General features: G+C 49.6%; 1 protein-coding gene and 1 long non-coding RNA gene across 17 annotated transcripts in view; one reads left to right on the forward strand and one right to left on the reverse strand.

The window, feature by feature from the left end:
* Nucleotides 1-5,459: 5,459 nt before the first annotated feature.
* ZMYND8 (zinc finger MYND-type containing 8) overlaps nucleotides 5,460-23,975 on the forward strand; it is a 135,275-nt gene continuing 116,759 nt past the window's right edge. For 4 of the 16 annotated variants that reach the window (XM_042930770.1, XM_042930754.1, XM_042930759.1 and 1 more), the window contains exon 1: nucleotides 5,499-5,517. Coding sequence is in view for 7 of the 16 variants with exons in the window: in XM_042930767.1 (XP_042786701.1) it covers nucleotides 5,474-5,517 (44 nt within the window). In the remaining 9 variants the exon portion in view is untranslated. Of the gene's footprint in view, nucleotides 5,518-17,487; nucleotides 17,504-17,775; nucleotides 18,456-18,899; nucleotides 18,919-19,331; nucleotides 19,698-21,267; nucleotides 21,342-23,379; nucleotides 23,466-23,975 lie in introns of those variants that run through there. The other 12 variants (XM_042930767.1, XM_042930768.1, XM_042930757.1 and 9 more) reach the window with 9 other exon arrangements.
* Nucleotides 11,212-14,010, reverse strand: LOC122215457. The gene is made up of 4 exons (XR_006200391.1): nucleotides 13,897-14,010; nucleotides 13,473-13,546; nucleotides 12,610-12,726; nucleotides 11,212-12,134 (listed from the first exon to the last, which is right to left on the reverse strand). It is a non-coding gene; the product is annotated as an uncharacterized LOC122215457 (long non-coding RNA).

Here is a 23,975-nt window from a genome sequence, read left to right on the forward strand (position 1 = left end):
TCCAGTGATTTCCTGTCTTATTTGGGATAAAAACGGAGCTCCTTAAAACAGCCTAAAAGACCCTCCCGTTCCTCGGTGCCTCTGACTTCAGCCACCGCTGTCTCCTCCCAGGGAACCAAACCTTCCGGCACAGCAAGCTCCCTGAGGTTCCTCCAGCACCCAACTCCCCCCCACACACCCCCGCACAGGAGACCCTCAGGACGAGGCTTCTCACCGCCGGACCCCTTGGCCCCTCGGGCTGTGGACTGTGCGACGATCGACGCTCACCTCCAGAGCTCCAGAAATTGCCAAACGTCGTCTGTGGGTCAAAATCGCCCAGGTTGGGAACCACTGCCCTCTCTGCAATGAGCTCCTCAGACACCCCCATGCCTCCTCCCTCACCTTGTTCAGGTCTTGACTCAGCTGTCACCTCCCTCCGGAGGCGGCCTCTGTCTACCCTGATTATCACCGCCGCCCGCCCCAAACTCCCCACCTCCCTTCCTGCTATATTTTTCTCCACAGTGCTCGCCACCATTTTTTGTTTATTATCTGTCGCTTTTTAAAAAATTTTTTTAATGTTCCTTTGATTTTGAGACCAAGAGAGACAGAGTGGGAGCGGGGGAGGGGCAGAGAGAAGGGGAGACACAGAATCTGAAACAGGCTCCAGGCTCCGAGCGGTCAGCACAGAGCCCGACACCGGGCTGGAACTCACAAACCTCGAGATCATGACCTGAGCTGAAGTCGGTCGCTTAAGTGACTGAGCCACCCAGGCCTCCCTAGTATCTATCTCTTCTAACTAGACCATTAGCTTTAAAAAGCCAAGGATCTTTGTGTTTGTCTATCACACTCACAGCTGCATCCCCCCCAGTTACAGCAGGAGCTGGCACATAGTAGACACTCAATAAACATTTCTTGAAGGAACACGTAAATGCCAGGCCTTGTAACAGATGCGCAAATCTTGAAACTGGTGTTCCTTGTGGGCGCTGGGAGCAAATAGATGAATGAATACATTCAGTGGCAGGTGGTGATCAGAGCAAGAAAGGAAAATAGAGCAGGTGTATCTGTGTCCTAAGACTGTCGTAACAAAGTACTGCAAACTGGGCCAAACTGGGTGTTTTGAAACAGCAGAGATTTATTGGGTCCCACACAGCTCTAGAGGCCAGAAGTCTGGAACCAAACTGTGGGCTGGACGCTGCTCGTCCTAAACCTGTAGAGCTCTAGCCTCTTTCTAGCTGCTGCTGGTTTTCAGGCAATTTTGGCTTTCCTTAGCTTCTAGATACTTCACTCCAATGTTGTGTCTTCACATGACTTCCTTGGCGACTCTTCACATTGTCTTTCTTCTGTGCCTGTCTGTCTTTGTGTCCAAATTTCTTTATTATGTAAAGACAGCAGTCAGGGGCGCCTGGGTGGCTCAGTCGGTTAAGCGTCCAACTTCGGCTCAGGTCGTGATCTCACGGTCCGTGAGTTCGAGCCCCGCGTTGGACTCTGTGCTGGCTGCTCAGAGCCTGGAGCTTGTTTCGGATTCTGTGTCTCCCTCTCTCTCTGACCCTCCCCTGTTCATGCTCTGTCTCTCTCTCTCAAAAATAAACATTTAAAAAAATTTTTCAAAAAGACAGCAGTCATATTGGATTAGGTCACCCGCATGACCCCATTCTCACTTGATTACCTCTGTAAAGATCCTATTTTCAAAATGGCCCCATTCTGAGCTACTGGGGTGTTGAACATCCCTTTTTTGGGGGGAACACAGTTCAATCCCTAACAGCAGGGTATGGGAGTGAGGGTGCTGCTTTCGGGAGGGCGCGAGGGAAGGCTTCTGAGTGGGTGACATTTGAGCAGAGTCCTGAATGAAGATAGGGGGTGAGTCCTGTGGACATCTGAGGGAAGGGCATTCCAAGGAGAGGGAACAGCCAGTGCAAAGCATCTTAATCAAGCTACCTGTCTCACAATGCTGTGAGGGTTCAATGGCTTCATCTATGAAAAAAAATCTGAAAGCTGTTAGCAGGCATAGTTAGCAGGCAGTCATTATTTAATTACTAGTATTCATCCTGCCTTGGTGCCTGCTGAGGGGCTGGGGGTCCAGAGAGAACTAGTCAGGCAGCATCCGGTCTTTGGTGCTGATGGCCCAGCTGGGAGACTGAGAGCCAAGTCAATAAATAGGACGAGGACGTGATGTGATTGCTGATAACCGCTGTGCTGGGTACAACAGCGTGACGTCGTAGACTGCTGGGTGGGGCTGGCCATCTCCGGATAAGGCCTCTCTGAGAAGCTGAAGGGCCTCTCCAGCAGAGCCTGTTAGGGGAAGTCCACACAGCAATGCCCACTGGTCAGACTGAGACCCGTGACCAGGCTGGCATTGGTTATGGGGGAAGCATCCCAAAGGTGAGAACTTACTGAAAATGGCTGCCGGTCACTTCCGGTTAGTTACAAAGAGCCCAGGTCCTGATTCAATGGGTCTCAAACTCTCAACTTTTATACCACCCCTCATGGCCATCTCATCCCTACCACCGATAAAAGAAAACATCAGTGGGAAATAGAAAATAATTCCCTGAGTCAGACTCCCAACGCTCATGTCGGGCTTCAGGTCCAGGTGGGGGCAACTACGAACAGGCCTAGCAGGTGCCTGTTTCCCTGGTGACTGATTCTCCAAGGGAGGTCATCAGCAAGTCCGTCCTGTGGCTCCATATTCTCATGGGGTTCTCTGGGTTGGATTTAACACATCTCCTCAGATACCCTGGAAAATCCTTTTCTCCTGGGTATTCATTTATTCCCTTTTTGTTTCAGGGCGATTTGCCAGCAAATGGGAAGGTATGGCAGCTGTTTAATGACTACCGAATGCAACGGTGTTGCATTGAGTTCTTGAAGTCCATTCTCCCCAGCAAGAAAACAACTAGCGAGGCTGTTTTGACATTCCCTGGTCATGTTTCTTTCCTTTTGAAGCTCCGTTTTGTCATTTTGCTTCATCTCCGAGGAAAAACCAGGAAGCTGCTTAAGCGTAACCACCCCCCTCCCCGCCTTCCATACAGTTGGTGTTGTGGAGAAAACACAGGGAGGCAGACCTGGGCTCAAGACCCAGAACATGGAGAGAGAGAGAGAGAGAGAGAGAGAGGGAGAGAGAGAGAGAGAGAGAGAGAGAGAGAGAGAGAGGAAGGGGGAGACGGAGAGAGCGCACAAGAGCGTTCGCCCTCTTATATCGTGGAGACTCTGCTGGGTTTGTATTCATTCGTTCCATAAACAGGTATCCAGTGGCCACTAAGGGCCAGGCACCGTGTTGGGCTCCATGGGTCCACCACCAAAACCAAAGACAGGTCCCTGTCCTTCTGTAGCTTCTAGCCTACTGCACATTCACATCTGATACAGATTCAAGAAGAGCTTTAGCCTGAGAATCCTAAAGACTGGGGGCTTTGCTTATGGGCCCTCCGCCTGAATTTCTCCTCTGTAAAATGGGTTCACTCATCCTTGCTGCGTAACTGAGAAGGGTTTGTGGTGAGGACCCTAGGAGATGGAGTCCAGAAAAACGGAGGAGAAGAATGGCCATACTCGTTGTTCTTTTGTTTCCCTCTGGTTTCTTTTTTAATGTTTATTATTTATTTTTGAGAGAGAGAGACAGAACATGAGCAGGGGAGGGGCGGAGAGAGAGGAAGACACAGAATCGGAAGCAGGCTCCGGGATCCGAGCTGTCAGCACAGAGCCCGACGCGGGGCTCGAACTCACAAACCGTGAGATCGTGACCTGAGCGGAAGTCGGACACTCAACCGACTGAGACACCCCTTTACTGGTTAGGTTGCCAGACCTGTAGTATCTAACCCCTCCCTACATGGCTGATACTGTTAATTCCCTAACCCAGAGGCAGAAACACACTGGAGAGGCTCAGGGAAGGAGGGGGGCTCAGGAGCCCTTCCAGAGCTCAGGGCTCCAAAACAGAAAGTTAACTGAGAGCAGACACTGCTGGGGAGGGTTTGATAGGGCCAGAGCCTTAGGGATGCCAGATTAAACACAGGGTATACTTAGACTAGAAAATTGTTCATTCATTTGAAATTCAAATTTAACTGGGCACCCTGTATTTTTATTTGCTAAGTCTGGCCACTCTACAGGGCTTCTGATGTCAAGCCGGTGGAGGCCTGGGGTAAACCCAGGACTAGAGGCATCAGGGTAAGTCTGCTCCTGGGGCTGGTGCACGGAACGGGTGGGTAAGAGCAGCGAGAAGGGACAATGCCGGGAAGGCTTAGCAACCAGGCGGTTTCTGCAGCCACGTGTCCCAGGGTAGCCCGCCACATCAGCCAGGGGACTTTGACTCCTCAGCAGCTCTGGTTCCAAAGGGACACCTTGTGGTATAGCCTGAGCAGGGCCTGGGGGCAGCTCCTATGGGCCACACCCAATTTCACTTGTCAATCACTGTCGCTTCCTTTCGTAACCCAGATACCCCCACCAGGCTGCAGTTTTCTTGCATCCTCATGAAAGTTCAGCTTTCCTAATTTCTTTGACTTGAAAATTAGCGATCTGGGCATCCTGGTAGTTGACTCATCCAGCCATTTCCCCTTCAGCATTCACCAAATTACTTTTGAGCACCTGCTCTATGCCAGAGAGATACGGGATTGGACAAAACAGACAGTAAGTAAGAAATCAATCATAGGAATATAAACTCAGTTATTAAACACGTATTAGGTATTAAATGATGATGCCACGAACACCACGAGGGCAACATACAGAAAGGTAGGAGTGTCTGATTCATTTGGGAAGTGGGCCCATGAAGCCTACCCTGAAATTAATTTTGTACTGGATTTTGAATGAGTAGGAGTTCCTGATAATAGCAGTGATAGCTGAGCCAAACTCCGCCAGATAATTTCTTTTACTACAGGAACTAATTTAATTATTTTTTTTAAGTTTATTTATTTTGACAGAGAGTGAGAGAGAGCAAGGTAAGGGCGGAAGAGAGAGAGAGGATCCCAAGCAGGCAGCTCTGAGCCCAACGTGGGGCTCAAACTCAGGACCTGAGCCGAATGCTTAATGACTGACCCGCCCGGGCGCCCCATACAGGAACTAATTTAATTCTGAGGACACTCTGGGAGGTGTTATCCACGTTTTATAGGTCCAGAGAGGTTAAGTTACTTGCACAAGGTCACACAGTGAGTGAGTGGCAGGGTCAGGATTTGGAACGCGCCAGCCTGGCTTCAAGAGCCTTCCAAGCAGGCTGGGATCTGGCCGGAAGTCAGAGACCTGAGAGGAAGCTGCAGAAGGGAATCCTGCAGGCCCCCTAAAGCTCAGTTAAGAATTCGAGACTTTCGCCTGAGAACAATGGCAAACCTTTGAAGGGGTTTACAAGTGGGGGTGGGGAGGGGTGTGTGTCCGGGCCCAAATTGAAATTTCAAAAGCTCCCTCGGGCTGCTTCGGGTGGGGGATGGGATCAGACTGGGGCCTGGGGCTGGTGGGAGGCTGTTCCCTTCCTGCCCAGATAACAGATAATGGTGGCTCTGGAGCTGGCCACGAGCTCTGCAGAATGGAGCTACGCGGCCGGAGTCGGCAGTGGAAGAGGCTGCGAAGGTAAATCCCGCAAGGCTCCGGGGTGGGAGCTGGGAGAGGGAGAGGTCAAGGGTGACGCCCAGGTTGGGGGCTTCAGAGCTGCAAAGGAAAATACCCGGGAGGGAGATTGGTGACCTGAGAGCTCCTGGGAGTTGAGTTTTGGTCAAGTCCGCCCCGAGTCTGAGATTTCTTTGTCCTTGGTGTCTTTTTGTTGTTGTTGCTAAATCGGTTCCTGATTGCCTTGGCGTTTCCTGTCTGTTTTGGTCCCCTTTGTCCAAAGTAGTCCTTTCTTGGAATTTTAGAGGCCGAGAGGGCTTGGACTTCGTTTTTCTTATGAACGTCTTGCTTTTTCAGACGGGTCAATTTACCTTAATCTTTCTGTGCTTCAGTTTCCTCATCTGTAAAATGAAGGCGGGAGTAGTACCTGGTTCACAGAGCTCTTGGCCGAGCTAATTAATACATAAAATGTGCTCAGAACGATGCCTGACCTGGGAAGGCTCCCAAAGTGCCGTGCTGGTGCTGATGATGTTGTCATGACAATGAGGAGGGTGATGGAGGCAGGGGTGGCTGTAGGAGGAGGCCAAAGCCCACAGAAGTCACTCCAATTACTTAGCAAGTACGTATTGGGCATCTTTTTGTACCCGGTCTTAAGCAAACTACTTAAAAAGTATGTACAGGAGATCAAGTGATTGAATTCACTCAAGTGAGCAAACATTGAGTGATTCCCCAATGCGAGACCAGCTCTAGATGCTGGGGTCACGACAGCGGATAAGAAAACGACAAGTTTCCTTGAAAAGCGAACACAACACCTAGTTTTTGAATGTGCTGCTAAGTGCTGGGAAGGTAATGAAACCACTGTTGCGACAAGATGTGACCCCAGGGGCCCTCCTGGAGGAGGAGACATTTGGTCCTGGACCCAAAGTGAAAGAGCATGTGCAAAGGTCCATGAGGGGTGGGCTCTATTTGGCAGGAGACAACCAGCACATTTTGAGGACTCCAAAGTGGGCCAGGGTGGCTGGAGTGCAGTAAACAGTTGAAGGGGCGAATTAGTTGATTTATATTTCTACATATCGCCATGGATGAAATTACCGGTTTCAGTAGTGCGACTTTTTAAATTCATGTACAAATTGTAACTTCATACCGTTCTACCTGATTGTGCAAAACCAAATTAGGGCCATGGTGGATCTGCTGGAGATGTTGTGTAGATCTTGTGTTAAGAAGAAAATGCGAGTCCGTGCACAAATACTTATTGAGCAACTACTACTCTCCAGGCCTGTGCTGGCCCAGGGAATACTGGTGAATAGATACACAAAGTCCCTGCCTTTGTCTACAGATAAAAAATAAGCCGGCAAAGACATAAGGCGCTTCTTTGTTGCGAATGAAGGCGTTCCAGGTGGGAGGGGCAAGGACCTGAGGTGGGAAGTAGCCTGGAAAGTACTGGACGAGCTGAGAAAAGGAGGCTGGTGTTGCCACAACACAGGGAAGGAGGGAAGTCTCTTGAGATGAGCTCAGAGAACAGGGGACCGGCCCACCTAGGGCTCTGCCAGCCCTGTTCAGAGACAGGATTTTCTTCTGAAAGGAGGGGGTGGGGGGGTTTGCAAAGGTTTTCTGTAAAGGACCAGATAGTCCATGTTTTGGGCTTTGAGGGCCACGTATGGTCTCTTGTTGGCAGCTATTCGACCCTACCCTTGTAGTACAAATGCAGCCATAGACAGCAAATAAATGAGAGCCTGTGGTTTTGTGCCAGTAACACTCTACTACGGACACTAAAAAATTCGAATTTCATGTAATTTATGCGACAAGTTACTTTTATTTATCTAGTTAGTGGCTCCATGCCCACGCGGGGCTTGAACCGACGCCCCTGAGATTGAGAGTCACATGCACTACCTACTGAGCCAGCCTGGCCCCGGTGCCCCAAACTCTTATTAGTTTTTTTCAACATTTTTTTTTTTAAGATTTCATTTTTAAGTACTTTCTGTACCCAATGTGGGGCTCGAACTCACAACCCTGAGATCAAGAGTCGCACGCTTCACCCACTAAGCTGGCCAGGTACCCCTTTTTCCAATTACGTTTACTATTTTTATTTTTTTTAATTTTTTAATGTTTATTTTTGAGAGAGAGAGAGAGAGACAGAGTGTGAGTGGGGGAGGGGCAGAGAGGGAGGGAGACACAGAATCCGAAGCAGGCTCCAGGCACAGAGCCTGATGCAGGGCTCAAACTCATGAACCGTGAGATCATGACCTGAGCCAAAGTTGGAGGCTTAAAAAACTGAGCAACCCAGGTACCGCCCGCCCCCCCCCCCCCCCAGCTATTTTTAAATGTAACAAAACAAAACAAAACATTCTTAGCTCCAGGGCTAGAGGGAAACAGGTGGTGGGGCAGGTGATTTGGCCCGAGGGCCACAGTTTATAGACTCCTGTTCTAAAGTCTCGGGAAGCCATCAGAGGGTTTTGAGCAGGTGAATGAAAGGCTGTGATTCAAAATGGGAAGGTATAGGAGCACCAGGCTGGGTCAGTCCATAGAGCATACGACTCTTGATCTCAGGGTCGTGAGTTCAAGCCCCGTGTTGGCGGTAGAGTTTACTTAAAAAAAAAAGAAAAGAAAATAGGAAGGTATGAAGGCTTGGCATGATGCCAGAAAGTGGATCTAACTATGTGGAATGAATGAATGGATCCGTTGTTTCCTTAGTCATTCATCAAGCACCGAGTTATCTTAATAGTCATGGTGCTGCTGAAGGGGCCCCATGATCTGTAAGACACCGTTCTACACTCCTGGAGTTTATAACATAACAAGAGAGACTTAAAAGCGAGATACAGGGGTGCCTGGATGGTTCAGTCGGTTAGGCGTCTGACCTCCGCTCAGGTCATGATCTCCCGGTTTGTGAGTTCGAGCCCTGTGTCGGGCTCTGTGCTGGCAGCTCGGAGCCTGGAGCTTGCTTCTGGATTCGGTGTCTCCCTCTCTCTCTGCCCGTCCCCACTCTCAGAAATAAACATAAAAATAAATAAATAAATAAATAAATAAATAAATAAATAGCGAGATACGAATACCTCTAAGCTTCAAGGTCAAAAGAGAGACCCCAAAAAGCAAAAGTTGCATTGAGAAACAGCCAGGTGGCAGACAGGTAGCCGGAGTGGAGGGAGCAGGGGGAAGGAAATGGGTAGGAGTTGAGGGGAAGGCCCTGTGGGGGATTTGGGATTTTATCCTGAGACTCTCTCTTTTGGACTTGCCTATTCTGGACACGTCGTGGACACGAAATCAAACAATATGTGGCTTTCGTTGACTGGCTTCCTTGACAGAGAGCATACTGATTTCAAGGTTCGTTCATGCTGTTCTGTGTAGCAGCACTTTATTCCGTTCTACGGCTGAATAATAGCAACGTTCCCTTGTGTGCGGTATTTCTCCATTTGTCCGTCCATCCGTGGATGGACCATTGGCGGTTGCCACCTTTCGGCTCTATCACGAATAGTGCTGCCCATAGAGGGCTTTGGGAAGGCAGGTGATGTCTTGTTAATCTGGTCCCTCCCGCAGGAGACCAGTTGGAACAGGATTCAAAGCCTTGACTGCACAGTGGGATTCCCTGGGAGGTAAAACACACACTCCGGGGGAGAATTAGAGCAGAATTCCCAGGCAAGTCTATAGTGAGTGATTGAGAACCACTGGGGAGAGATAGTAGCAGTCCTATGAGCAGGGCGGTGGCACCCATCAGAGGGATTAGGTGACCAGCAGAAGAGCCGTGTCTGGAATACACTCAGGGCCGAGCACCCAGGTTGGCCCTTGGTTGGGATGAGGGCTGTTTGGGGTGGTTGATTCTACGGACCAGGCCGAGGAGCCCTGCGGAGGGGCTAGTTTGAGGGAGTCAAGAAGTTGGGTTTGCTTTGCTCAATAAGAGGTCCCAGCAGCCCCCACGCTAAGTCCCATGGGCAGGGCGTGGAGGGGGGGTACGTGCTCTGGTGGAGTAGGAGGTAAGGAGCCAGGAAGGCTCCCAGGTTAGAAAGAGGGAAGGACACTGGGATTTGAAGGGTGGGTGTTATTCCAACAAGAGATACCGGGAGAAGGAACCAAGGTGGGGCCTACTTGGGGCATGCTTGCCAGATCCACTGAACAATAGAGGGAGGTGAGGGGGAAGTCAAGTGTGGAATCAGATAAAGGGGTCCCGATAGGCTAAGTCTGGGTTGCATTGATGAGTGGAGAATTGCTGAAGGTTTTTTGAAAACATCAGGAAAAGTGATCGTAATCAAAATGTGTTTTGAAATGCTTTGTTTGGCAGGTGTATGGGAAGGTAAAAGAACGTTCTGGAATATTTTCAGTCCGAGTAATGGAAGGGTTGCACACAGAATAGTGACCATGGCCTTGCCTTTACCTCCATGCGCAACTCCTTTGCACCTCCTTTCACAGTGGCCACACTTGGCCTCTTTTTGTTCCTCAGAAACACCAAGTTACCAAGCTCAGGCTTGCCTCAGGGCCTTTGTACATGCTATTACCTCCACCAGGAAGGCTCTTATCTCCTTCATTCAGCTCAAATGTCACAGCCTCACTGGAGCCCTTTCTACCTGTCTAAAGCAGACACCCCCATCCTGTCACTTCTCTATACCCTCACCCTGCTTTTCTTCATAACATAGCATTGGCCTCTAGCATGGGGGCTGCTGGGACCTCTTACTGAGCACAGCAAACCCAACTTCTTGACTCCCTCAAACTAGCCCCTCCGCAGGGCTCCTCGGCCTGGTCCGCAGAATCAACCGCCCCAAACAGCCCTCATCCCAACCACAGGGCAGCCTGGGCACTCGGCCTTCAGTGCATTCCACAGGCGGCTCTTCTGCTGGTCACCTAATGCTATTTTTAATCTTATTCATGTATTTATTTAATTGTTCATTACCTCCCTTGTTCAGTCCTTGAACACAGGAGCAAGAGACAATCTGGTGCTCAGGGGTAGAGGAAGTGCTCCAACCTATTTGTGGACTGCCTGAATCAACAACAAGAAAATGCTTGCCCAGGAGTTAGAAGGTCTGGGGTTCAGGGGAGAATCTGCTGTGGTAGATACGGTTTCAAGGAAAGAAAAATCATCTAACATTTCTTGAACACGTACTCTGTGCCTGTGTTAAATCATCCTCACAATGTCTGATGCAAGGACTATAATCCCTTTTCTCAGACTTGGAAACTGAGGCACAGAAAAGGCGAAGTAACTTGCTCAAGTTCCTTAGAGACGAAGCTTGGAATGGACCCCTTCCCCCACCCTGCCCCCAACAGGCTGGCCCAGATAAAGAGCCTGAGGGCCAGGAGGGAACAGAGTCTGGAGGGAGAGGAGCTCCAGCAGTCAGAGCAGCAGTCGCTGGGCAGGGAAGTGTTTTGGAAACTCTGAGGTGTTCAGCATCAGATGTTAGCATGAGGTCAACGCACAAACAGTGGACCCAAGACTAAGTTGGAGTTCGTTCTTGGAAGTGAATGAGGACTTGTTTTTCTTTTATTTAAAAAAAAAAAAATTTTTTTTAACATTTATTTATTTTTGAGACAGAGAGAGAGCATGAACAGGGGAGGGTCAGAGAAAGAGGGAGACACAGAATCCGAAACAGGCTCCAGGCTCTGAGCTGTCAGCACACAGCCCGACGCGGGGCTCGAACCCACGGACCGCGAGATCATGACCTGAGCCGAAGTCGGCCGCTTAACCGACTGAGCCACCCAGGCGCCCCATTGTTTTTCTTTTAAAAGAAATTATGATTTAAAATAATTCATTTTAACCAGCTACATACAAATATAAAATGAACCTGTTTTATGTATTTTACGTAACTCATTATTCATGAGGACGCACGGACGATGATCGGACGACCGATTCAAAGACGGAGTCAGAGCAGGGCTCATACAAGGCATGCTGACATGCATTTATGAATAGATGCGAAAACTAGCAAAACTCCCCCAGATCCACCAGGCAGTAATCCATCGCATTCCAGGGACTTAATTTGCATGTCTATGGACAAGCGTCTTTTGCATTACTATTGGTTTTCTACCAGTGGCTGAGCTGTGAAAAGCTCAGAAACAAAAGTGCAGGTAACCCAACGCACCAGAACAAGCTACCCATTAATCTTTTTTTTTTTTTTTTTTTGCCTATTTCATAGTCTTCCACAATTTTCCTAATACTCTATTACATTTACTAATTTATTTTGGAAGAAGTAGTACATTCGCGTGGTTGAAATTCAAAGGAGACAGCAGTAAAAAATCTCCTTCCCGTTCCTGCCACCCAGGACCCTTTGGATGCAAAGTGTTAGCAATTTTTTAAGTATGCTTCCAAGAAATTCAGTGCATAATAAGCAAACATGTGTCTATATGTAATCTCTACACCCCACGTGGGGCTCAGACTCACAGCCCCGAGATCAAGAGTCGCATGCTTTCCCAACTGAGCCAGCTCCCCAATAAGCAAACCTGTTAAGAAAAAGACACAGAGGTTTGCCTATTTTTTTTTTTAAATGACATATGTCACATACTGTTCTTGTTTTGTTTTGTTTTTCAACTCAAGAATGGGTCTTAGAGAGTGTTCCGTATCGGTACATAAGAGTTCCCAGATTCTTGGGCCACAGCTGTAGAGTCTTCTGTCTGTAGGGCAGGACCACGTTTACTCAATCAGTCCCTTATTGATGGCACGGCAATTTCTGGGTAAATAATTGAAAGGCGTTGAGGAAAAAGTGAGGAGCAGGCAGAAGGAGATGGAAAGAGAAGGAGGCTATGAATACTTCCCCAGCTTCCTCATCTGGGAAATGGGTTGATGACTCTAAGGTGCCCATTGCACACAGGTTTGTGAGGGTGATTGGTTAGTTTATGGAAATTGCTTAGAACAGTAGCTGACAATGCTTAGAACGTGCCAGCTACCAGGATGTATCCTTGTGCTTCTTTGGGACGTTTGATGTTGACAAAAGGAAGAGAAATGACTTGGAGGCATTCAGAAATTACCTTTTTAAGAGTGAGCAGAGGGAAATCCTAATTGCAACCGCATGAGTGCTCACTGTGTGTGTGGCTACCCGTGCTTGACCACACGGAGTCAGTGAATTTCCAGGTGGGTATTATCATCAGTATTATTATGGCTCCCATTGCACAGATGAGGAAATCAAGTCCCAAAGAATTTCATACCTCAAGCAAGGCTGCCCAGCCTAGCTGCCCAGGCCAGTGGGACAGCTGGATTCACACCCAGACGTCAGACAGTCTGAGGCCAGCTGCCACGTACTCAATCACTGCACAGTCCTGCCTCTTGATGTGGAAAGAAAGAGAAAAGGTTAAAGTGTAAAAAGAGGGCTGGCCACGGAGCCAGGGTTCTGATGGGGAGGCATCCGGGAGGGAGCAGGGAGGGGGTACGCAGAAGAGAAGGCCGGAAGGCTGATACCCTGAGGAGGGAAAAGGGCTTGTGTTAGGTGGTTTGGGGACCAGGAAGGTGGGCTGGGGGGAGGGGCTGTGGGAGATCAAGGGGAAAGGCCCCGAGGCTAAGGTTAGGCCTGACAAGGAGTCAGGGATCAGGAGCAGGGCACTGGTCCAGTGGGCCATTTTTAGCACTGGGGCTCTTACTCTGAATGAGGTGGGATCTGTTGACGGTTTTTGAGCAGAGGAGGGCGGAGGCCTGACTTCTTTTCAAAGGCCTGCAGCCTCTTTGTGTGTGTGTGTGTGTGTGTACAAATCCCCAGTTTCTTCCCACACATCCTTCTCCCCACAAGCATGTGTCAAGGGCAGATACAGGGGGCTCGGATAGGAGACTAGCGCACCTGTCCTGGTGGGAAATGGTGTTTAATTAATTGAGCTCTGACACACAGCGTTAGACTGAGGGCACCGTGGTGAAGAATTCGGACAAACCTCTGCCTTGGTGAAGCTCTCGGTTTGGGGCAGGCTTTCTCAGCCTCAAGGCACTAGGGATACTTGGGGCTGGCTAGTTCTCGGTTGTGTGTGTGTGTGTGTGTGGGGGGGGGGGGGGCTGCCCTGTGTTTGGCAGCATTCCTGGTCTGTACCTTCTGGATCTCAGTAGCACCTGCCCTTCCTCCAGATCGGACAACCTAAAACGTCTCCCGACATCGCCACGGGTCTAGTGGGAGAAAGAAACAAACAGCCAATAAGTATGCGCTCTTCTTTCCATAACGGTAATTACTAGGAAGTAAAAAGAGCAGGTGAGGGCAGGTCCTGAATCTTCCTTCTGACTTGCATTTTCTTCCCGCATCCTTTAAGTCTTGCGCTACCCACACTGAGGCCATCTGCCTGATGGTCATGAACCACCCCCCCCCCCCCACCGCGCCCCAGCCCTTTCCACCTGCCCTTCCCACCCCCGTCCATTTTTTTTAATCCTGCCAGTCTCTCCTAGAAAGAAGTAAAAAAAAAAAAAAAAAAAGACCTTCCAGAGGACACCTTTTCTCCAAAGTAGGGACAAGTCCTAATTACCTCTTTGTGGCTGTAACATGACTCCTTCAGCTCCATGATCTGAAGGTGAGCCCTTCTGTCACCCTGCCCGAAGTTGGCCTCGGATCCGATTGGCCGAAAAGGAACAAAACAAAAGATATTTAAAACACTTCCCTGCCTCAATCCCGCCCGCCTCCCCTAACGGATGGGGCGGCCTGCTGCTAGCTTAAGGCAGATAACTCCCAAGTACACTTACTTTCCTAGTCCTCGAAGAGGCTATCTGGGGATGCAGCTTGCCGAGGCTGCTGTTGGCCTGGCTGCTGGCCAGCGGGAGCGGAGAGCCATTTCCATGAGGCCAGGCCTCGGCGGCGAGGTGCCTGGGGAAGGGAGCCGGGTCAGCCCTTCCTCTCCTTTGAGGCCAGCTTTATCACCGACACACTCTGCCTGGCTTCTGTGAGCCTGATTCTGTTCTCTGAGGCTCTCCATCCCCTGGGAATAGTAAGAGAGACATGTTTTAGTCTATTTTTATTAGTTCATTGCTTATTCATATCACCTCGGAACCTGCTTGTTTAGGCCTGTCCTGGCTTTTCCATCCAGCTCCACGGTCGTTGGGTGCTTGGATTTTTTTATTCCTTTGCATTCAAGCCAAGGTTTCCCTACCTCAGCACTGTGGACATTGTGGATGGCATAGATCCTTGTTGGGGGATGGTTAGCAACGTCCCCGGTCCCCCCTCTGCCCACTAGATGCCACTAGGACCTCTCCCCCCAAATGTGACAACCCAGAAGTCTCCAGACACTGCCATATATCCCCTGGCGGGGGGAGGGGGGAGGTGAGAGCAAAACCACCCCTCATTGAGAACCACTGATTTCAAGGAATATAAAAACCTGATTTTATTTTTTTTATTTTATTAAAAAAAAATTTTTTTTAAACGTTTATTTATTTTTGAGACAGAGAGAGACCGAGCATGAACGGGGGAGGGTCAGAGAGAGGGAGCCACAGAATCTGAAACAGGCTCCAGGCTCTGAGCTGTCAGCACAGAGCCTGACACGGGGCTCGAACTCACGGACCGCGAGATCATGACCTGAGCCGAAGTAGGCCGCTTAACCGACTGAGCCACCCAGGCGCCCCTAAATCCTGATTTTGGAGATGGCAGAGAGTTCCCCTTAACATCTTGGTGGAGGTTTGTAGGGAGAGAGGAGCTTTCTCCGGGCCTTAAATGAGTCTGAGCTGAAGGTATCCCACCTCTATCCTTCAGTACTTAAAACTTCTCAGTGGAGTCGGTCTCCTAAAAGAAAACACCGATCAGTCAGTTGCTCTTGGTAGATTTTAGCCTTGTTTCTGCTCTGCTGGGTTCGCTTTCTCTTTTGTTCCTTTCTTTAGAGGCAGGTGAAGGTACAGAATTTAGGGATGTGGAGTCCTAACTGGGTTGGAAGTCCGGTTTCTGGCACTTGCCAGCTGTGTGACCTTGTGCAGCTCACTTCACCTCTCTGGGCTCGGTTCCAGATCTCTAACAATGCTCCCTGCCTCACGGAGTCAGTCAGTGCAAAGCGCTGATTTAGCACCGTGGCAGGCCCAGGGTGAACAGCCCTCGCTGTTGGGGCTACTCTGTGCAGGGGGTGTCTGAGAAGGGCCACTGAATGATCTCTAGATGGAGGCTGGCAACATTCGGTTTCTTTATTTCCTGCGTATCGGCCACATTCCATCGAGTCCAGGATTGGCCCTTAGTAGGCCTGCCCGGGGCTTCCTTTTCAATCCCTGTGCCTCCCAGGATTCCATCTGCCACCATACCTTTGTCTCCGTCCCCAGCCAAATCGCCGTCTTTCTGATAACCTCAGACCTACCAACAGCATTCCTCAAACGGAGCAGAGCTGGCAGAAAAAGCCAGCAGCTTCCTGCTCTTTGCCCCAGAAAACATTTCAAGTGATCAAGTGATCAGAGTGGGGGGGGGGGAGGGAGGCGGGGAGGAAGCCACAGCTGCTTATGCAACAAGCTTTAATCCTGGGTTAAAATCCACCACGCGCACCAGTGGCATATTTCATTTCCTCATCGTGAAGCTAGTGGCACACGAGATCCACCACAGACATGCCCGTCCGCCCCAAATCAGCACCTGCAGAGGCAGACCGGGTTGCCTATGGGATGGTGGCAGAGGGCCGCTGCCCACGCGGCCGGGAGGGACAGCACAGTCTGATTAGCCCCGGCCTCCACCTCTTGTCCCCCACTTGGTCTCCCTGTACGCGTGGGGAGGGGGCCCCTCCCTTGCAGCGAGGCCCAGGCTTGTTGTCCTGAGTGCTGGACCCTTGTCGGGGTGTCCCTCCCTGCATCTTGGCCTCTTCGGCCTCATACACAACAGCAACAAAATCCCCTCCCTTTTCACGGAGCCTGGGCCCTGACCCTGCAGTACAGTGTGTTTGGATTCCTGGCTTGTTCCTGTGTGTCTATAGAAGATTCCCAGCCAGGAAGAATTGATGTGCGCGAGGTGGGCATCTGTTATCCATGTGGGGGGGCGGCGGGCAGGGAGAGCAGGGGATCGGCGCTGTTTTCTTTGTGGGAACGGACCGTGTGGGACAGGAAAGCCCACCGAGTCCTAATTTTAGGAGGAGACTTTACTGGGCCCTAGTTTTACTTCCTGGCATATGGCTGCATCACCTCTGGAAGCTTTCTCCAGCCTCTAAAGCATGGTGTTTGTTTAGCTTCTGTTGTTCTAGCTTGGTGTTTGAAAAAAAAAAAAAAAAAAAATCTTGTTAATGAAGCACCTTGTCTTTGAGGGAAAGGAAAAAAAAAAGCTGCAACCAAGCAAGCATGGACATTTTCAGATCGTTTTGCATTTGCCTTTTCTTTCTCAGGGTACAGACCAACTACAAAGGCAGCCTTCGGGAGGAAACAGGCAAGAGACCTCCTAATACTATTGAAATGGATGGAATTATAAGTAGCTCCGAAAAACTAGTTAATATTTTACTGGGGAACAGTGCCAGAGATGGGGGTGGGGGACTGCCAAGAGTAGGGCTGTGTGTGAAATAGCTGTTCCATCTGCCTTAGGGGACGAAAAGAAGCCGTTCTCTGTGGAAATAAATTTAAGCAAGAATCCTTATAAAGCTCATGGGATTTGTCTGCCCACCGAGGGCCCGGTTCCCCAAGAACATACATACAGGAATGATTGTGGCAGGAAGGGCTAAGCTGTGGGTGTAGGCCTGGCTCATAATGGGGGTTCTTGTTCCCTCGCTGGGCTTGACATCTTTCTTTCTCCCTCTGGATTTAAATGGCTTCTCAGACCGAGAGGCACTGCCTGTGCCCTGGATTCAGAAGGTACACGCCTCCTTGGGAAGCAAAGGCGAGAGACAGCGGCTCACCCTCTCTCTCTCTCTCTCCCTCTCTCTCTCTTTCTGCATCTGCCGGGAGAGCCGCAGCTGGTATTTTTCCACAGGCCTTTTCTGCGATCTCAGGGCCTAGTTTTTCCCAGCCAGGCCCAGAGTCCGAGAGAGGGTTAATAGGCAGGAAGCTGAAGGCATTGCAGACTAATACGGAAGTCAGATTTTTGTTTAACTGACAGGTTTAGCAGGCCTCAGTGGTGGGGGAGGGGGCCGGGAGGGGAAGGGAAGTTTGTAGATCTAGGCATGTGGCCTGCTAGGAGCGCATTTGGCTTTTCTTAGGGTAAGGACGGACAGGGGGGCCCGTTGGCATCCTGGCAGGGAGGCAGGAGCCCATTTTGGTTTTCCTTTGAGTGCTGGCCGAGGGGGGCGAGAAGTTAGATTCTCGGCCCGGGAATGGCCGGCTCTCTGGCCTGCTTTTCCAGGAGGCGTTTTGACAATGACTATGCAAACCTGACCATTCTCTTTCCCTCCTCTGCTCAGCAGCCCCGATCCCCTGTCTCCCCCCCCCCCCCCCCCAGGAGCCAGGGCTGCCCTTTAGCGATTTCTTGGGGTGGGGTGGGGGGCTCGCCTGTCCTCTTTCCCCCTCAGCTCCTCAGAGGCCTTCCTCCAACCCCTCTTGCTTGCGTGCCCCCTTGGCTGCTTTCCTGGGGCTCCCCACTCCTCGGCTTTGCTTCCCACCCCCCTTCCCCCGCGGGGCGGGGGGGGGGGGAGGAAAACCATCCTGCTGGACTGTTCTAGAAAAGGGCCAGGCTCCCTCCTAGCCGAGAGCCGCTTCTGTGGGGGCAGGTGAGGGTGAGCCCTTGCAGCTCACCCCAAAAACTCCCTTCCCCGTGGCATCCGGGCCTCAGGCTTTGCTGGAGCAGGTCAGGCTGGCTGCACTGGTTCGCCCGTGCCGGGAAACCCAGCCAGGGTGTGGGAGAAGTGCGTCTGGGGGCCCCTTTCCCAAGTTTTTCTTGCTGCAAAAGGCCTAGCTTAGCCTGTCTTTTTCTATGCACAGGATGGCTCTTGGCTCACCAGAGCCTCACAAAGATAATCGCTCAGGAAGTGTTTCAGCCAATCCCGGGCGGCCTTACACTCCGATTTGCCGGGGCAGCCAATCGGGGATGAGCTTTTATTAGGCGGCCAGATCATCAAGCCGAAGTGCCAAACCCTTTTTCTGTGAGAACTAGGAGCCTGTCCTCCATGTTTTATAAGTATTGACATTACACAGTGTTAACAATGCATCCACAGAGGTAAGCTGGACTTTTTAACCATCTTTTCTCCCCCTCCCTCTGAGACATCCGAATTGTGGGCGAGCAGTGTGATTTCTCTGTGGCTGGCCGTGCCACACTCACCCCCACAGCACTTAGGTTAACTTGCAACTGTGTAGAGAGAATTTTTTTGCTTTCTTGGGTCACATGGCTAAGTAGCCATTAGCCATAGCTTGATTTTGCAAACTGGCAAAGGCCTGGCACACCTTTTCTTCCACCAGGACATGGTGTTTCTGGAATAGTTTGAAGCTAGATCCTGGAATGCCAAAAAAGAAGCTTTTTTTTTTCTTCTTCTTCCCTTTTTTTTTTTTTTTTTTCCTTTTCCTCCTCTCTCTCCTTCTCTCTCTCTCTCCCTCTCTCTGAGCAGCCCCCCCCCCCCCCCCCCCCCCCCCCGCACTATTGTCTTCTCTTGTGTCACATGCCTGCTGGGGGAAGAAAATGGAAGGTAAGAAGCAGGCTCCTCTCTAAGGAGAGCTCATGACAGCACAGCAGGCAAGTTTACCTCTCCAAAGAGGTTCTGGGAAGGCTCGAGTAAGTTCTGACAAGAGAGGACGTGTGTTTTAAAAAGAACCAAGCCCTGAGCAGAGCAGTGCTAAGGAGAGCTCCTAGCTCCTGGGGCCTAGGTGGGTGGTAGTGAGTCTCTACATGGTCTTTTCTCTCCCTACAGGGTTTCCTCACTTGAAACTACATTGTTCAGCCTTTTTTCCTGACTTCTGTTGATACAGAGTGTTCTTCTGCAAGCCAGCCTACAGCCAGCAAATGTTTCTGAAAGTGTTTTCTAGGCTTTGGAGGAAGTTTTTGGAGTAGGGATGGGGATGGGGGGGGGGGTGTGTGTGTAGAGGGGGAGGGAGGTTGGACAACATCCTGCAATAAATCTGTGAGGACTCGTTTCGAATCCCTTAGCTTTCTACTCTTGCATGATTTTCAAGGAACTAATGTATCTTTTATCCTTGTTTTCATTTTGCTCTCCCTCTCTTACATTGTATCATCCTCTGTCCTCCTCTGTGATGGAGTGCAGAGGAAATAAAATCATGTCTGTGGCTCATGACAGCATTCCATATTCAGTTGTTGGGTTGTGTTGTCGTTGTGTGTGTGTGCGTTTAATAATCCCATGTAACTGTTTAAAAAAAAGAAAATTTCCTTTTTGATCAAGTCCCAAATCTGCCTGCCTGTTCTCTCTTCTTAACTGTGGAAAAATGAGACGGTTGCTTGAACATTTGTTGGGTAAGTAAAGCAAATCCATTTCCTCTGTGACCATGTATAAAGAGTTTGGCGGACGTTTGGGGTCTGTTTGTGGCAGAGGGTCTTGCCTACAGCAGTTGGGGGGCTTTTCATTAGCAGGAACCAAAGAAGGGCTTTTTAATGGTGTCTTGATTTTAGGTGACTGTTTGAATTCCACTGTTTTTCCTGATAACCTGCTGCTAGGATTGGAGATCACACTTCCTGTTTACCCTCAGACAGGGGAGAAATGTTCAGTTCATTGTGACTTGGGAGGAGACCTTTAATTGGGATTGTTTGGATATTAGCTAGAACTCTGGGTAGCTGATCTGCTTGTGAAATGTAACAAAAAGTGCTGCTTCTTAGAGGCACAGAGCCTTAAACCTTGGTGAGGCAGCAGCCTGGGGTGGGGGTGGGGGTGGGGATGGGGGTGGGGGTGGGGGTGGCAGTATTAATGTTTTAGGAGACTGATTTGTAGTGTAAAATCCCACCCACCACCAAACTTGGTTTGATTCAGGACCACTTACTCACACTGCACAACAGATTTGGCCTTTTCCCCAGCCTGACCCCACACATCTGTATGCTTGCTCGCTTTTACTTAGGATTTATTTCTCACTTCTTACACTTCCCCTGATCTCTTAATGCTGCAGCTGGAACTTAAGAGTGAGAAAAGTGGACTGTTTAGCGTTAGCTTCAGAATTTACCCCGAAGTTCACTACACAGGTTTCCAGCCTGAAGACCAGTCTAGCATGACTGTAAATGCTGGAAATGTATTCAATTGTTGTGTGGCACCAACTTTATGGAGTCCGTGATCTTTTTTTTTTTTTCCTTTCAGTTCAGCGTCCAGCCACCCACCCACCTTGTAGCATCAGTTGGCAAAGGGCTCATTTGATAACGAGAAATGTGCCAATTTCTAAGTTAAGGAAAGGCTGTGTAAGGCCAGCTTTTTAGAGTTAAGAAGTGCAGGCAGTTAATGATGTTATGTACATAAAACTGAATAGTGCTGCCACCCCGCACAAATAAGTCCAGACACTTAGCTATTTTCTTTGTTCTTATCTTCTGGCTGTAAATGGAAATTACATATTGAGGTTCTTGTGGCCTCCCTAGAAGTAATATCTAATCACAAGACTCCTGGTTTGGTGCCTTCGACGTTTGCATAATGGTGTGTTTGTTGGACTGGAAGAAAACCTAAGGGCAAGGCATTCATCCTCTAAAAGCTCCAAGGTCTGTTTTCAAATGTGCAGCCCCAGCAGGTTCCCGGCCCTGGACCAGGCTGGCCACTTTCCTCTGGTACTGTGGCCACCACCAAGCCTGAGTCTGTAAAAAGTTAATTGTTTCCAAAGTAGCTTATTTCCCAGCTTCACTAAGGGGGAAAAAAAGAAATGTCTGCATTGCAGCAGGACTAGGTAGGGACAGCAGTGCTGGCTTACAGAGCAGCCCAATGGGGCTCCTCTCTGCAGCTTTGAACCAATAGACTTGGAGGGAAGGTTACAGATTGACAATTGGAGTGGCCAGACTGAGAACGGGCCTTCTGGAAGTTTCTACCAGCTTTGTTCCTTTTAGGAGAAGCTGATCCGCCAAGCTGAAGAGTCTCCTACATTCCATTCCTGGGGCATTCCCTCCCCCTCCCTTGTTCTTTTTCACATCAAGGTAGAGTGATCTTTCTGCCACGGTTATAAATTTCAGAGGGAGGTACGGAACTTGGGTTGTTTTCCTTTTTCCTTCTGCCTCCTCAGTCCCCAAAGAGGACGCACAGCTGCGAGGAACAAACACACACTGGAGCTGATTTTTCTCTCTCTCTCTCTCTCTCTCTCTCCCTCTCTTTTTTTTCCTTCAAGACCCTCCAGGATGGATTCACTTTCTGCTTTGGGAAATTAAGTGGCATTCACGTGGGGGAGGGGGAGTGAGTGCTTGCTCCAGAAAATGGTCAGTGTTCCGTCTGTAACTAGGAATTAATTATATATAATCACTCAGTAAACTTTCTACAGAGTTTTTCTAATGGCTGCGCAAGAACATAGTTAGCCTGTTGGAGCGGAGTCCGGTTACTTTTATAATTAACAGCCCAAAGATTTGAGTCAGAAAGAAAGAAACAATGGGGCCTCTTGGATTATAAATTAGGGATGAAAACAATGGCTTTTTCTTTCTTTCCTTCTTTCTTTCTTGTAACCCCTTTTCTTTTAAACAAAACATTCCCCCCTTTCTTTCCCTGGGAGAACAGTGGGGAAACTTCTTCAGGTCTTAAATGGCGGGGGGGGGGGGGGGGGGGGGTGGGGGGGGGACGGGGTCCCTTTTTAAAAAGCCAGGATGACAGTAACCCAGAAAACCCTGGAGGCAAAGGTAGGTTTTTAAAAAGTCCAACCACTTCAAAATGTGTGATCTCTTTGTTTCTTTGGCCTTCTTTTCTCCTCCTCTCCTGTGGCACAGGCAACATTTGTCAGCCGAGAGGCCCTAGGTCTGGCTTTGCCTCTGTCTGGTTGACCCTGAAAAGAAAGATAACGTGCACAAGTGTCTTCGCCACCCCGCAGCAGAGGTTTAGAAAGGGCGTCCGTGTAGAGGTCCTCTCTCTCCTGGTTCTTAAACGCGAAACAAGTGAGGATTCACCCTTGGCTGGGTCGCTAAGGCTGGGCTGCCCTTCCCCCCACTCCCCACTCTCCTTACAGATAAACAAGCAGGCGGGAGCCATGTCAGCACGCAGCTAAGCGTCGCCGCCAGGCTGTCCCTCCTCATCAAGATTACCTACCTACCGGCCGGCGAGGAGCCAACCACCCGTCCTTGCCCCGGCACAGCCTTGGGCACCATGCCCTCCTTTCTCCCCTGGAGCTACAAAGCAGTCACCTTGAAACTCCCCACTCAGCACCAGAGTTGCGAGGCCAATTCTCAGACCTGCAACAGTAAATTTACATTATCCACTATGAGGCTGTTTGTTCGGCCTCTGAAAGCGGGTTTTGCAAAACCCATTGTTAATTTTCAGGGCTCTGTTGGGGGTGGACAAAAATCCGATGTGTGAGTATCCCGTGCATTGGCTAAGGGCACTGTTTGACTGTTGTTTTGCTCTGCAGACTCAGATTGTCTTTCCTGGAGGTTAACTGTCTTAGGACTGGCTGGGGATTTGGTGGCCGTTTTCAGGCTGATTAAACAGCCTGTTTATTTTACCTTGGCCTCAGACAGGGGTGTGGCCCTTTGGCTTGGCTTTTCAGGTGACTGCTGTCCTTGAAACACTTTCATTTTACTACCTAGCTCCTTTTTGGTAGGGATGCAAAGCTGGTTTCTGATGTATCCAGAAGGGGGGAATGGGCTTCCTCTCCCCCTCCCCAGCTTGCTCCCTTTTAGCATTTTTGCGTTTGTACGGACAGACAGGACACCTGTCTGTCGGCAGTTGACGGCTCCTTAGGGCTGCGTCATTCCTAACCTCCCACCCACCTAATTTGAGGGCCAGGGGGCCTCACCTCAGAGCCTCCTGTTTGGAGGCTCAGGCTCTAAAAGGAAAGGGTTTTCCTTAGGAACCTGTGACTTCACAAACTCCCCCTGTCATTGCAGATTTTTTTTTTAAGCTGCTAAACGTTGGGTTGTTGGTGTCCTTTGGTTGAGCTTTTCCTAGTTCAGATATTTAGGAAGGTGGCTTTGAAACTAGCAGGGCTGCTTCAACAGGAGCTACAGCTATTGAACAAACTGCTACCATTTTAGCTTCAATACAGGAATGAGGCAGTGTTGCAAGACGCCATTTTAAGAATCCTGCATAAATAGCTTAGCTACCGATGACTCTGCCTGTTTTAGGTGAGTGCTTATATAAATAAAGCTGCTCTGCTAACCATTCCCTCCCCCCCCCCCAATTTAAAAAAAAATTAATTGCAGATTTAGGGAAGCATGGTTTTCTTATTTTGATGTTCACATTTGGTGATCTAGAAGAGGAAGATGTTGTGTCTTGGGATTACATTTTTCTTACAGCCTGGACCAGTTTGGGATTTTGAACGAAAGTAAAAACCTAAAGGAAAAGCCCTTCCGAATGATGCATGATTCTTGAATTGCTGTGCGATGATCCTCAGCTGTAGAACCAGAGTCTTGTGCATGCTGGTTATATATTCTAGATGGGTTAGATATTCTTGGTTAAAAGTCAAATAGTAGGGGCACTTGGGGAAAAGAAAGATCTGGGCATTGTGTATCCAGGCTTTTTTTCTTTTTTTTTTTTTCCCTGTCAAAACTAGATGTTTGCTCTTTTTTTTTCTCTCTCTCTCTCTTTTGGAAGTGTGGAGGGGATGGCATTCCTGGGAATTACGGACCAGCCTT

Source organism: Panthera leo, chromosome A3 (assembly GCF_018350215.1).
Source record: "Panthera leo isolate Ple1 chromosome A3, P.leo_Ple1_pat1.1, whole genome shotgun sequence".
NCBI lineage: Eukaryota > Metazoa > Chordata > Mammalia > Carnivora > Felidae > Panthera > Panthera leo.